Here is an 11093-nt window from a genome sequence, read left to right as displayed (position 1 = left end):
CATCCACGTGATTTTCTCTCACACTCTTTATTATTCGGAATAGTATGTCAAATAAACGTTACTCTGATTTTCAACATATTGTTGTTCCCATAATTCGATTCTTGGAACAATTATCTATTAAAAAAAAAAAAAAAAAAAAAAGAAAAAAAAAAGAAAAGTGTAAGGAAATAATGCTTGCTTACGGAATCTTTTAAATATGAAATTTGAAGTGGGAAGGCCAAATGCCTGCCGGCCCCCGGTATCAGTACCTCGTCGGTGACACAGTATGTAGACGTATACGATACAGGTGTAGCGTGGCCAGTTGACCACGTGAACATAATTAGATATATATAGTATCGATTAATGGCGCGGAGAGGCAAATTTAAATATAAGACGTAATCGCGTATTTCATACATATGTATTTTATTTGGGCGCGATAGTTTAGAGTAGGTAAAGAAAGACCGGGAGAGTTCCATAGAGATCCTTGACGAAATTCGAGTCGGCGTGACTAATTGAGGAATTTAGAGAAAGTCACGCAGCCTCTTAGAGTAGCTTCTCCAATTCAACATAAATTAGGGATAGTCGAAGTCCGGAATCAGTTAAGGACAAGAGGTCATAAATTCTAAGTCAAGGACCTCTTGGAACTCCCTCGGACCTCTCTCTTGTTCGGTCCCACATGGCCCCACGTCCCTTGTTTTGGCGGGGCTTCACCCTCATGCGTACCCCACTCCCGTGCGTGCGCTATTAGGATCCATCCACTACCAATCACCATCAAGCAGCAACCGGAAGACGAGTGATCCGACGAATCAACGCCTAGCCAGAAGATCCCAATTTTCCTATTGGCTAAGGAAGCGAGACGAGAAGGAAGAAGCTAGAAAAAGGATTCGAAGCTCCAGGATGAGACAGAACTCATTGTAGAACTGAGGGAGTTACATCTTCTAATAAAATCTGCAACAGTTTTTCGCCTTTAACTCTGTGTACAAAGTTTATTTCTTAACTTCCACGAGCAGAGCGCTTCAGCGCTCCACGGGCACTCGAACCCACAATAAAAGTTCCCATCCCACCACACTGCGACGCAACACATTCATTCCGAACACGCGAACACATAGACACTTCAAGAGTGAAAAATATAAGTTCAAATATTTAATTAAGTAGTAATAATTTATAATTTCGCACTTGGAAAAATTCTTAAAGTTATAAAATAAGACTAGAGTAGATATAAAGTAAATATAAATAGTAATCAGTAAGAAGAGCTAGAAATACTAAGTTCAAATATTTAAATTATTTATAAATAAATAAATATAAAAGATTATTCTATTATTATCTTGGAAATTGGCAAAAGAAGTAAACTCGTTGCGTTGCTCTGAAAAGGAGAAACGACATTTAAAGTTTATTCTCCAAGTGACAATTCGCTTTTACCAACGATTCTTTATTACGGAGGTTAACGTTTTAATACAACTTAGGTTAGGATTAGGTTTTTGGGGTTAGGGCTAGGCTCAGAGGTTAGGATTAAGTCTTTTGGGGTTAGGGTTAGAAAACTGATTTGATTCAATTTTTATTTAGATACTTTTCTGCGAACCTTCCAGAGTTCTTTTTTGCTGTTTCAGTCTGTAGTTTGTTAGGCATTTTATTGTTCATAATATCAATAGAGAAGATAATAAATTATCTCAGTGACCTATATTGCACTTTATTTCGGTTGAATACAATTATAAAATAACTATACATACACGACTGTGTACATATTATATACACGTGAAAAAATAAACTTTAGTCTCTGCCATATAATGTAGAATATAAAAAAATACAAACTCTGCCAACAAAGAGTAATATACAACGTATACGTTGAATAAATGCTGACCTTTCCATTGTCCGCCACCTGCGCATCTAGGTACATGTGCATATAACGTTAGTCATGCGTTTTACATACATGTTTTAAATACGAATACATTCTAGAATTACATATACGTTTATATGTATATGTATATGTATATACGTATAGAGGAAGATATATTAGTCTCTATAAAAATCACCCTTCGTACCGCCAGTTTTTGAAATTAGCTCTATATCGGTTATCTTGAGTGCAACTGGAGAGGTCGCGAACTTACACATGTCATAAACGGTTAACGCCGCGATACTTACTGCCGTCAAGGCTTCCATTTCTACGCCAGTCTTGCCGGTACATCTAATTTCTGCCGTGATTTCTACTCGATTCGATTTCTCGTTCAAACGTAAAACCACGTTTGCGTAGGACAACGAGACCGGATGGCAGAGAGGTATCAAATCGGGGGTTCGCTTTGCTCCTATGATACCGGCTAATTGCGCCACGGACAACACGTCGCCCTTCTTCCCATTGTTTTCCGCTATTAATTTACTTATCGTTGAATCGACCTGTACAACTCCTTTCGCTATTGCGACGCGTTTACTATCGACTTTCGAACCGACATCCACCATGCTTGCTTTGCCGTCTTTGTCCACGTGCGACAACAAGGAAAACATTCTTCTCGTGGTACTTTGAAATTCGTGCGAACAGAGAAGCATACGTGTTAAACCCCCGAGTGGAGCGAAGCGTCGTTGTTCGTCTTTAAAACGTTTCCTCGCTAAGCGATTCTTTTTCACTGCAACCACAAACAGTCGATGTTACGATTCAACTTCGTCGACTATACGGTAAAAACACGCTGACAAGACGTATGTATTTGAAAATATTTTTATGCGTTCCAGTAGTCAACAGGTGTATAGGTGGACTTGTAGACTTTCATCCGCTAATCGCGAATCTAAAAAAGGAAAAGCGTTTTGTTTCTATCGGATTCTATAAGATAAAAAGCTCTTTTACCAATTTTGACAAAATCGTGTTCAGCGCATAAAAATTTGCAAGAATTGCCTATTGACTACCAGTACATTGGAATTGTTTGGAATTATATTGGTTACGCGTTATATATAGCACATATGTATGTATGTATGTAGGATAGAGCGATAACGTTTGTACGCATACTCTTGAGAAGACAGGAGAAACCGTTTAAACCTGCGTGTAAAATTTCCAAAATACATAACAACGAGAACGATTCACCCCCCTATAAGTATCATCGGCCTGTTTTCCATCTTGGATAGATTGAACATTCCTGAAACACATACATTATCGGATAGGATCATAGAAACGTTATCGCTTCGTATATTGTTTTCTCATGTTTACGGCGAGATAAAAATCTTTTGAGAACCATTACCGAAGATCGGTGATTAAACGTACCGGCGTGTTGCTTTTTCTTACGTCGCACCGCGACGCCGATCATCTCCTTCAAATCCTCGTCGGACGTTCCGTTCCGCAAAGCGTCACGAAGAGAGACTTCCCCTTTTCCTTCGAACAAACAGACCTTCAAATTTCCATCTGCCGTTATTCTCAATCGATTACACGAACTGCAAAAGTGTTCACTCATCGACGTAATAAATCCGACCTGCCCTGTGAATCCAGGAATGTGGTATGCCTATTCCAAAGAAACAATTTTACAATTACCAAGTTATTGGAATATGGAGTCATAAGACAGATATGTATATAACAAGATCCCATTTACATACTTTCGATGTATCGTTGTACTCGTTTGGAAGACGTCGTAAATCGGGATATACGTTTCTTATCATTTTCTTCATTGAATCGAAAGATACCATTTTATTTTCGTTCCATTTGTTCCCTTGGAAAGGCATGTATTCGATGAAACGTACGTCGATCGGACGACTTTTCGTTAAATTAACGAAATTGACTAACTCGTCATCGTTGAAGCCATTCATTACCACACAGTTTACCTACACGATATGCATTTAGGAAATCGTTTGTTGCCGTTTCTTACGGTAGATCTTGATATCGACAAAGTTTTATTGTTTTCTCACCTTAACAGGATTATAACCCAACTGAATGGCCAAGTCTATCGCAGCTACAACCCTGGACCAACCTTTCCTGCGAGTAAATTGCTCGAAACGATCTTCTCTTAATGTGTCTAGAGAAATATTTACCGCATCTAATCCAGCTCGTTGAAGAGATGGCAATTGACGCGTTAACGTTAAACCGTTGGTAGTAATTGCAACCTGCTTCAAACCAGGCAATTCTTTCAAGCCAGCTACGATAATCGAAATTGTTTTCAATATATGTATTACAGGATTGTATGTATAAAGATCAATTGCAGAATCGCTAAGATTGTCTTATTTACCGATAATGTCGACAATATCTTTTCTAACTGTTGGTTCGCCACCTGTTAAACGTATTTTACGCACACCTTCTTCAACGAATAAACTTGCTATTTTAATTATTTCTTCTGTCCTCAAAATACCATCGTTCTTTGTCAATGTAACGCCTTCTGCTGGCATGCAATACAAACCTATACATAGAACATGTATTGCTTTGTACGATTATTCTGTTCAGAATTTGAAATTCTGTAAGTTTTGAGAGTGCTTACATCGAAGATTACAACGCTCGGTGACAGAAATGCGTAAGTAAGTATGATGCCGTCCGAAGGAATCGGTAAGCCTGTCATTGTAATTGCTTTCATTCAACAATTTCTTCAATTGCTGCACCTGTAATAAAAACATATTAATCCCATACAAAGCACGCATATACACAAATAGACATGTACGCATATATACATGATTACTATTGTGTAATCTTTAATGTTACAGCTATTCCTGTTATACCTTAACATTTTTCTTTTATTTTTTTTTTTGTTTTAATGATCAACTCAACAAATAACAAAGATTACAAATAGATTCTAATAATGAACGTATATGTAGATAATGAAGCACACTATGTTTTTAGTAGACTATGAAATTGACATTGTACCAAATTGAACAAATGAAAAGTATAATTACACTTACCCTAGACGATGCGTTTGACGCCACAGATGCATCCGTGAACGAATGCGCGCCACCGAGGATCGTTTTGACAGTGTTAATTTTACGAAACATTTAGAAACGTATAACCTACACGTTTTATGGAAATCGCGGGGTTAAATAGTAACGTCCTATCATATATAAGAAAAAGAATTATATAATTTTTTTACACTCATCGAATACTTATCTACTCTGTGACTTCATTGGAACTGTATAGTTACAACAACGATCCATCCATCCTCAGAACAATCAAGATAACCGCGTTTTTCTGTCCTTGAGCTTGACAATACCTATCATCAAATTAATTCGTATCATTGTCACAATACGATTCAATGTACAATATACATTGCCGCTAATTCATTTTAACTAATCACCACGTAGTATATACATACATACATATATATCTTGTATGTATGTATATGTATTATAGACATTCCGAACTGTTGCACTGGAAAACAGGGAATAGAGGTAAAGAGGGTAAATTTGTTTCGCTGTACTTTTATCGAAAACATGTTAGTATAGATTTTGAATGTGTAGTTTTTATTTAGATAATAATTGTTTTTGAAAAAAAAGTTTTTCTTCGTGAAGACTAATCTAAAAATAGAACTAGAATAATTGCCTCGTTTTTGGTATTACATAAATTGTATTTTTATTGGCTGTTTCACATAATGTTAAACGCTAATTGTTTGATTGTCAAACTTGTTTTCCTTCAATTTGTGTATAATATGTCGTATACTGGTTTTGGAAGGTAATCGCTACACAAAGCCTGTATTCTCTCTTTACGGGAAACTGGTGTATACCTCCTCATTGGGAAAGTTTTTATTATACCATCTGTTAAAGCTCTAGTTACCGGCGTTAAATCCGCTTCTGGACCTTGAGTATATTTTTCGAGAGCCAACATTTCTTTCTGAAATAATTCTTGACCATATTCCTTACGAGTCTGAGGATCTAGCTGAGTCCACATTTCTCTTGCTTGTTCGAGTAAGGCGGTATTATCTTTTAACCATGCATTTCCAGATACATATTCGCCGGTTTCAATAATTACCACATCTACACCCCATCTTCTCATCTCCATTCTAAGACAGGTTCCCCATGCATCGACTGCAGCCTATTAAGTAAATTAAGGTTTTTTGGGCTCATTTCGCAGAGGACAGTGTCATATCAATATTACAAAATTATTTACCTTGACTGCACAGTAAATCCCTCGAACTGGACTGGGAATACGAGCTAAAAGACTACTAACTAATACAACGCGGCCTTTTGATCTTCTGATTAGCGGTAGAAAGACCTTAAAATAAAATATTACTGGTATCTTAATATTAATGTATTTGTTGCATGAATCGTTTGTAGAAATATCTCTATTACAATTACCTGAGTTAATCGAGCAAGACCGATAAAATTAATGTCTATACTGCGTTTCAATACGGAAGGAGGTACCCATTCGCATTCACCCAAAGTTACCCAAGCTGCAGCGTGTACTAATGCCCACAAACCTAATGCAATATACGAGTAAAGTATATGGTGCAGTAAACAATTTTGTAAATTTTCGAAACAACCAATTTTACAAACCTGGTGCACCATCTGGCAAATTTTCGTTAATGTAGAGAAAAGTTGAATGGATATCGTGTTCGTTGGTAATATCTAACTGTAATATGTGTAACCTGCCAGAAGTTTCTTCTTTTAATTTCTGCATTGTTTCATCGTTTTCTGCTTTATTACCGAATCCGGCGAACACTGTAAATCCCTTAAAAATATATGTATGTATGTGGGCATGGTACTGTATAAATGTAAAGAAATATTCATTTCAGTGATGTGTACAAAGTTAATCTTACCAATTCATCTAATTGTTTACTCAGAGTGTATCCGACTCTGGAATCGCATCCAGTAACAAGAATGGCTTTTCCAGCTGCAGTTACCTGTACCATTTACTATAATAAGTATGCACTACCTCTAGTATTGTAAGCATCTTATGTCAACTTATACATTTGTCATAAAACCAGAAAATAAATATGAAGTTAAAATACAGATATTAATGATCGTTTCACTATTTTCATAAGCGAAACTGTTTACTACCAATGGGTTCCACCTTGTTATTTTTCTGTGATCACGACTTGACGATACTAATGACTTTTTTTTTAGTCAATGATTAAATTGAAAACTATATCGAAATTTTGTGCAAGTATTAGTATATTATAATCGTATTTGTATCATTCACACAAACAGACATAGTTTAAGCAACATACCTTCAAGTTATGATAAAACAACGTAGATCCTATGGATATAACCAGTAGTAAGAGAAACAGCACGAAACTGGATGTTTGTGATATACCTAATGTATTCAATATAGCTGCTAAGATAACTGCAACTGCGTGCGAAAATGCAATTGGAAGAAAACATCTTTCCGCTAATTCCCATGTTTGACTGTCATCTGGCTCTTTATTTCCACTCGGTAGAGTCATTTCTGATTGAGCTTTATTCGATTTTTATACAAATGTAGTCACTTCCATTCGAATGAGATTTGCGGCTCAGCTAAGAGCCCTAACTGGGCTAACTCCGAGCTAACTTTAAACTTAAATCAGCGTCCAGTCTCATTGATCTATATTTAACCACAGTGCTGTGTCTTAAACTCAGAGATCCTAGTAAAAATGAATATTTTACCTTGATAATAATTGCATCTTGGTACTATATTTATTCAGTGATATTATTCTTACTGATTAATTGGTTGTTACACATTTTATTTATGTGTACTATATAATCATAGCTGCGTTAGTGGATAAGATCCACAATTCAAAACGTATCGTAACAAGATATATTAAAATAAATAGGTACCTATATATATATATATATATATGGTGTGTATGTATGTTGTATATGTACATGTATTAAACGTATAGCATTTAAATATACATGTTTTTACATATAAAAGAAAAGTGAAAAAATAAGTTTGTTCAGAAACGCAAATACTACTATACACCTATAAATATATAGTGTGTACTAATTAATATAATGTGTATATATATGTACATATCCATAAACATCCGAAATTATCTTTTTTATTTGAACGCATTTCACCGGAAAAAGGAAAAGTTATTTATGAAATGAGTAGCTAAATATAAAAACGCTATGTATATATTTGTATATTGCATGGGTGGTTTTCATTGGGCATTGGGAGACAACAGATTACGATATGATTTCTATTGCGTTTCCAATATAAAAATAAATTGTAAAAATATTAGTTAATACCATCCAGAATAATTATTATTCGTTTATCCATTTTATATTTTATAAAAATTCTACATCGAGCTGCGTATATAGGTTCTGAAATTTATTATATATTATATTTACTGTAATTGTACTGAAATTTAATATATATTAAATTATCATCGAATTAACACAATGGAAATAATTTTTGTAAACAGTTGAACGGTAATAAAAAAAAAAGAGATATTAGTTTTAGAGTGGGGTTGGTTATTGATTTCCGTGTGGGTGCCATGTTGGGAGGGAATACATGAGGGTGTCTCTCGGTCGCACCGTACGCGGTACGCGATAGTCTACAGAGAATATAAATAGGAGGGGTAGTTGCACCATTGACCCAGTGTTGAGTTGACATACGGTCAGTTCAGTCACTCGAACGTTACTTATCTTTATAAGCTTTTCCAAATTTTTTATTCGTAATCCGTAAATGCGGTTAAACATCATAGAGAATCTCACTAAAACTCGTCGAAACTCGATCTAATGCAATCCAAAACACTGCCCTTTCTTACCTACGTTCCAACCATACAACTTTATATACAATACCTAAATAGTGCGTTCAAGTATCGTTACAACGTTTTCGACTAACGAAAATTCTTTAAAGATCCTTTGTGTCCGATAACAAGTTCACGCGATTGGAAAAGTATACATACCGTAGTGTTACAATTTGATTTGATGATCCTCGACAGCGTTGATAAACTAATGTGCAACGATAATCGAGTATCGGTAACATTAAATTCTTTTAATGAAAGTAAACTTTCTATGAGAAAAATTTAATATAGTTGATTGTACATTTGTTTCGCTTAGAAGAACATACCAACATCTTTCAGCGAGCCGTTTTAAGATTGCTTTCTGACTTGTAATTTGAAGCAGCATGTCGGAAACAGCAGGAATATCGCAAGGGTTAGGCAACCCTTACAAAATTGTCGATCATGCCAGAGAAAAGCGAAAAGGCATTACTGCATCTTCGCTGAAAGAACTAACCAGTATTGCGAGAAGTCGTTTGTCTTTGCCCTTGGACGCAGAACTAACGATAGTCTTAGAACAAGACGGTAACGTAATATCGTACTTTACTTTGATTCAATATTTCCTTAAGGCCAACATATAATCTGTATATATAGTATCATTAACATGTCTTTGTTTCTTTTTTTGATAGGCACAGAGGTGGACGATGAAGAATATTTTGCAACGTTAGAAAGAAATACTAGTTTAATGGTTCTACACGGAGATCAAAAATGGATAGCGGCGGGAAGTAGTAAAGCTGCTTCTCGGTATATTGTCGTAGACGACGTAGACAACGTAGAAAGCGGTGTAAGGGGAAACGAGCTCAGAAGGCGTCGACGGCTGATAGAACCATTAGTTTCGTCGTTGCACGGCGATCCATCGCATATATCGTTGCTTGGTGGAAGCGATTTAGAATTACTCAGCGACATGGACCCAGATAGCTTAGCTGACATAGTACCCGACAGGTAAACGATCAAGCTTGAAAGTCGTTTGGTTTACGTGTATATCGTTCGTGATGAGTTTTACCGTTATTTATTCGGCAAATTATTCCAGAATCTTCTTGGAGCAGCTAAAGGAGGCTTCAGGCAGATTTTTGGCTGAAAAGCGACAGGCACAAGCGTCTATGGCTCTTCTTCAGATGTTTGCAAGTAGCGGGGAGATGGAGCGAGCGTAGGCCATGTGGGGGGTGGGCGCCCTCACATTGGCTAATATGTACCGAGTACGACGTCGCATATTTTACAAAGGTCGTCAACTACAACAAACATTAATCCTTTTCTGGAATTGAGCCCATTACACGTTCGTAGCGCAACACTGTACTGTACTGTACTGTACTGTACTGTACTGTATTGTATTGTACTATATTGCGCTACATTGCGCTACATTGCGCTACATTGTACCACTGTGTTGCACCATTCATGAAAATCGAATGTTCGCATCGTCAATGGAGGTATTGAAATTCTTCTATACCGCATTTCGAAAGGTACAATGAGAATAGAAAGAGAAATATAGGAACTAAGAAGTTCCTACGTTTGGCGGATGGTCGAAAGTTATTTCTGAAGTATTTGCAAGTATCTACTAAATACGTGAACACATAAATTTATTAGCAAAAAGGGAAATGCATTGAAAGTTGATGCTTGTCCATACGATAAGTTAATATTCTAACAGTATGTATAGTTATATTATACTTTCTATTAATAGTAAATTATTTTTAGTGTCTTCCTTTTTATTTTATGCAAATCAGAGGCACAAATATGCGTCAGTGTTATTTATTTTGTAGAGTGTGGCGTAAGGAATTGCTTTCCTGTAACACGAGGTCTTAAATACACACTCATAGTTGCGTACAATGCAATTTAGCCGTTGAATAATCTGAATGTATCGCGTAAACCAAAACTATATAGAAATATTATGTCAAAGAAAACATTCCGTCACGATGTTGTCATATCAGAATTAGCAAAAGGACGACACGTTTGGTTTATGAACTTTTGTACATAGATATATTATACCAAACTTTAGTTCAACGAAGATCGATGAAATGTTTAAGACTGAATTTATAGAGGAAAAGTGCATCCCCATTACAATCACCAATTCATTATACACTAAATGTAGTGTTGTAATAGAAGAGAGAGAAAGAAAGAGAGAGAGAGAGAGAGAGAGGGAGAAAAAAAAGAAACAATATCAGCCTTTGATACCAAACAAAGTTATGCATTTGATAAAAAAAAAAAAAAGAAATTGCAGGAAAAAGAGAAAACTCGTGCGCAAAACTTCTGTTTCTGAAAAGATTAGGCATATGCAAAGTAAGCCACATATTAAAATACCGATTACGTCGTTGTATATCTGTACTAATAACAAGAAGATAACTTCTTCGTATTCTAAAATATTAATATACCATTTCAAATCTATAAAAACATAATTATCATGAATTTTGAAGATCATCAAATCAATTAAACGCTTATGTTTACTCTTTACAGAAACATTCTTATTAAAATATC

General features: G+C 35.8%; 3 protein-coding genes across 11 annotated transcripts; 1 reads left to right on the top strand and 2 right to left on the bottom strand.

Moving 5' to 3' along the window:
• Nucleotides 1-1651: 1651 nt before the first annotated feature.
• On the bottom strand, nucleotides 1652-4967 carry Mocs1 (Molybdenum cofactor synthesis 1). Of its 2 annotated transcripts, none has more exons than XM_076786074.1 (7): nucleotides 4834-4967; nucleotides 4419-4536; nucleotides 4173-4340; nucleotides 3856-4082; nucleotides 3547-3771; nucleotides 3221-3455; nucleotides 1652-2594 (listed from the first exon to the last, which is right to left on the bottom strand). In XM_076786074.1, exons 1-7 carry the CDS (start codon nucleotides 4921-4923, stop codon nucleotides 1990-1992), a joined length of 1668 nt encoding a protein of 555 aa, XP_076642189.1. In that variant the 5' UTR covers nucleotides 4924-4967; the 3' UTR covers nucleotides 1652-1989. The 2 variants fall into 2 exon arrangements, with proteins under 2 accessions (XP_076642189.1, XP_076642190.1); XM_076786075.1 differs by lacking the exon at nucleotides 1652-2594 and adding an exon at nucleotides 2971-3095.
• A 35-nt stretch (nucleotides 4968-5002) lies between these two features.
• On the bottom strand, nucleotides 5003-7621 carry LOC143352997 (D-beta-hydroxybutyrate dehydrogenase, mitochondrial). Of its 4 annotated transcripts, none has more exons than XM_076786088.1 (7): nucleotides 7092-7621; nucleotides 6681-6764; nucleotides 6418-6592; nucleotides 6220-6341; nucleotides 6032-6136; nucleotides 5894-5956; nucleotides 5003-5138 (listed from the first exon to the last, which is right to left on the bottom strand). In XM_076786088.1, the coding sequence occupies exons 1-7, from the start codon at nucleotides 7305-7307 to the stop codon at nucleotides 5049-5051; spliced, it is 855 nt and encodes a 284-aa protein (XP_076642203.1). In that variant the 5' UTR covers nucleotides 7308-7621; the 3' UTR covers nucleotides 5003-5048. The 4 variants fall into 4 exon arrangements, with proteins under 4 accessions (XP_076642203.1, XP_076642202.1, XP_076642201.1 ...); XM_076786087.1 differs by having other exon boundaries at nucleotides 5004-5138; nucleotides 5699-5956; nucleotides 7092-7612; XM_076786089.1 differs by lacking the exon at nucleotides 5003-5138 and adding an exon at nucleotides 5761-5820 and having other exon boundaries at nucleotides 7092-7620.
• On the top strand, nucleotides 5247-10757 carry LOC143353000 (DNA fragmentation factor subunit alpha). 5 transcript variants are annotated; one of them, XM_076786094.1, is made up of 4 exons: nucleotides 5247-5316; nucleotides 8908-9152; nucleotides 9257-9569; nucleotides 9658-10757. In XM_076786094.1, exons 2-4 carry the CDS (start codon nucleotides 8975-8977, stop codon nucleotides 9776-9778), a joined length of 612 nt encoding a protein of 203 aa, XP_076642209.1. In that variant the 5' UTR covers nucleotides 5247-5316; nucleotides 8908-8974; the 3' UTR covers nucleotides 9779-10757. The 5 variants fall into 5 exon arrangements, with proteins under 5 accessions (XP_076642209.1, XP_076642211.1, XP_076642210.1 ...); XM_076786095.1 differs by lacking the exon at nucleotides 5247-5316 and adding an exon at nucleotides 8245-8461; XM_076786093.1 differs by lacking the exon at nucleotides 5247-5316 and adding an exon at nucleotides 8245-8826.
• Nucleotides 10758-11093: the final 336 nt, after the last annotated feature.

This window comes from Halictus rubicundus, chromosome 3 (genome assembly GCF_050948215.1).
Source record: "Halictus rubicundus isolate RS-2024b chromosome 3, iyHalRubi1_principal, whole genome shotgun sequence".
Lineage (NCBI taxonomy): Eukaryota > Metazoa > Arthropoda > Insecta > Hymenoptera > Halictidae > Halictus > Halictus rubicundus.
This window is presented reverse-complemented; position numbering and strand designations above follow the sequence as displayed.

Bases quoted from the DNA above. Each gene is read 5' to 3' on its own strand.
- Mocs1 (XM_076786074.1), bottom strand. From the start codon at position 4,923: ATGTTTCGTAAAATTAACACTGTCAAAACGATCCTCGGTGGCGCGCAT. The intron at 4,537-4,833 runs GTAAGTGTAATT...TTTTTATTACAG, and splicing joins CGTCAAACGCATCGTCTAGG to GTGCAGCAATTGAAGAAATT. The intron at 2,595-3,220 runs GTACGTTTAATC...TTGTGGTTGCAG, and splicing joins TAAGAAAAAGCAACACGCCG to TGAAAAAGAATCGCTTAGCG.
- LOC143352997 (XM_076786086.1), bottom strand. From the start codon at position 7,307: ATGACTCTACCGAGTGGAAATAAAGAGCCAGATGACAGTCAAACATGG. The intron at 6,765-7,091 runs GTATGTTGCTTA...TAAATGGTACAG, and splicing joins TGTTTTATCATAACTTGAAG to GTAACTGCAGCTGGAAAAGC. The intron at 6,137-6,219 runs GTAATTGTAATA...TTTTATTTTAAG, and splicing joins GTCTTGCTCGATTAACTCAG to GTCTTTCTACCGCTAATCAG.
- LOC143353000 (XM_076786094.1), top strand. From the start codon at position 8,975: ATGTCGGAAACAGCAGGAATATCGCAAGGGTTAGGCAACCCTTACAAA. The intron at 9,153-9,256 runs GTAACGTAATAT...TTTTTTTGATAG, and splicing joins GATAGTCTTAGAACAAGACG to GCACAGAGGTGGACGATGAA. The intron at 9,570-9,657 runs GTAAACGATCAA...AAATTATTCCAG, and splicing joins GCTGACATAGTACCCGACAG to AATCTTCTTGGAGCAGCTAA.